The following is a 2,350-nucleotide window of genomic DNA, read 5'->3' on the forward strand; positions in this document are numbered from 1 at the left end:
TAGGTTGCCTTATCTACCCTCTTAGCTCTTTGCAACCAGTGTAATCAGTGAAAGATGGAAAATTAAGCCAATCACTAGTTTGCCTACTTTTTTTCCTACACAAAATTCACTTTAAAGATAACAAATTGTGCAGTAAATAAGTTTACATCTAAGTGGGTCCTAAAGTTGCCGGACTCTTCTAATGTGTTCATTATCAAACAGCCCTGTCCCCAGGTAGAAGCTGCGTGCAGAACTTCCCTGGTTAGAAAGTTCCTGCAGCACTTCTTTCTTTGCAACTTTCTGATTTGCTTTCCTAGGTGGTCTCCCTGGGAGGGAGACTTTACCTTAGATTTTTCTGGTTAGCACAGTCATGCACAGACTCCCTGATTAGAACCTTCCCACAGGTCTTTTCTTCCTCAGGTCTTCCCTAATATCCTCTCTAAATAAAAAAATGGGGTTAGGCAGCCTATGATGACATTATCTCAGGCATTATCTGCTTTGGTGATCTTTCAGTCAAGTCAGAGCTATACGAAAATTCAGTGGAATGTGAGTTTTTTTTTTTTTTTTTCAGTTGTATTTTCACCCTTTATTGGGAATACAGAGCAATATTACAGTCTTGGATCATTAAATGAACAAATGTGGCTGATACAGTATTGACAGGCAGACCTGAATTCTGGGATTAAGTGGTTTTCCAGAAGTGGGTAGGAGCAAAAACAGATGTGAGATCTTCTTAAGAGAACCATGTTACTCAGCCGCCAAAGGGTGTTTTGTCTTCAACTCATTAAGGCTGGAAGGAGTGCCAGTCCTGGTCGACCATCCATGATCTTCATCACAGCACACTGGAATCTCTAGTTTTTCAAATTAGGTGTAGATAAAGTAAATGCCTCCAGACTGACTTATAAATTGATCTGGGTGACTACTAAAGTGTCCTCCATCTGTACACTAGCAAAATCTTCAGAGTGATTGTTGGAGCAAAGAGCCTTTCATGTGCTCCCAGTTGTTATATAGAGCATAGAGGCTCGTAAGTGTTAGTCCTGCGAGGCCACCTCGTGCTACCCCTCGAAGACCGCCTGTACATTTATACAACATGCCTGTCATGGTTCCAGCTGCTACTGTGTTCAGGTCATCTTCTGCACCTCTTGTTTTCTCAATGATGACACCAAATGCACTATAAAGCAAAGCCAGAGAACCTAGGGTATTAGCCCAAGGTGCCCCTTGCCTAGTCACCATATTCAAGATCTGCCCATCTCTTGGTTTGGACCAGGCCATGTTCTGGGTTTCCCTCAATCCTAGCCGTAGACCATTCATTGCCCCAAATGCAGCCCCTGTCATACAACATCCTCCAACGGTAAAGAAGGCCAGTTCAAATCTGCCCCGGGTTTTATTAGCTCCAGTTGGTAAAATAAACTCATCTGTATCCTGTACGAGATACCGTGGATCCACATTTAAATAAGGAGACAGAGGGTTCATACCAGTTAGCGGGACTCCAGCCAAATCCGCGTGCGAGTAGCCTGCTCCGCCGGCTCCGAAAAAGCCGGCCAACCCTCCGGGGGTTTTGTTGCCACTACCCCCGCCGCCCTCCATGGTGTCGCAGCAATCTGCCCGTCTGCTTCTCCCCGCCGCCTCAGGCCGAGATAGTCTGCTCGGCCGTCGCTCCTCGGTACAGCGGGGAGACCCGCGTTACCACCGGCTCCTTCACACGCTGACCTTCCGGGCGCCGGTGTTCGGAATGTGAGTTTTATCTATTATATATTAAAAGTTGTAGCCACCTATTTGTTCATGTATTGATACTGTTTGCATCTAAACTTGCACAACAATGTATCAGTCTAATCATTATGTTTGTTGTGTATGTGTATATTTAATTATTTTCATGATTATGAATGTAAGAAATTCACACATTTGTGACCTCATTAATTGTAAAACTTTCTGGCAGAACTATTCTTTCTGTCCTTCAAATGAACACACTGAAGCACCAGAAAGTGAAGTGATGTTTCCAAGTTCACACGACTGGCACTTTGTGGAGGTAGGGCTCACCTGTAGAAATTCTTGAACCTGCAAAGTTGTTTTCTAGCTTCTCAGTTTAGGCCTGGGTCCAATTCCACCCTGGACTCCCTATCCAAATAAAATTAAAGATTTGAAGACACCACGAGAGAAGATATCATCGAGTATTTTGCAAGAAAAAGCATCCAGATAATAAGATGGCTTGGGGTTCTGGCACCCAGGATCTCTTAGCTACAGCTGAGGCACAATTGTGTCTTTATGGAACACACCTCTGGAAAAGCCAAAGGAACCACTAGATGGCAGTATATGAACATTAAAGGGGAAAAAGGCACCTACTCTTCATTTTGAATACCTTGAGTTGACCATGGTG

The 2,350-nt window shown here is 44.0% G+C and overlaps 1 protein-coding gene across 1 annotated transcript; it reads right to left on the reverse strand.

The window, feature by feature from the left end:
* Positions 1-540: 540 nt before the first annotated feature.
* On the reverse strand, positions 541-1,688 carry LOC133071389 (mitochondrial import inner membrane translocase subunit Tim23-like). Its single transcript, XM_061163989.1, has one exon. It carries the CDS (start codon positions 1,561-1,563, stop codon positions 934-936), a length of 630 nt encoding a protein of 209 aa, XP_061019972.1. The 5' UTR covers positions 1,564-1,688; the 3' UTR covers positions 541-933.
* Between the last annotated feature and the right edge of the window lie 662 nt (positions 1,689-2,350).

Source organism: Dama dama, chromosome 16, assembly GCF_033118175.1.
Source record: "Dama dama isolate Ldn47 chromosome 16, ASM3311817v1, whole genome shotgun sequence".
Classification (NCBI taxonomy): domain Eukaryota; kingdom Metazoa; phylum Chordata; class Mammalia; order Artiodactyla; family Cervidae; genus Dama; species Dama dama.

Bases quoted from the DNA above. Each gene is read 5' to 3' on its own strand.
- LOC133071389 (XM_061163989.1), bottom strand. From the start codon at position 1,563: ATGGAGGGCGGCGGGGGTAGTGGCAACAAAACCCCCGGAGGGTTGGCC.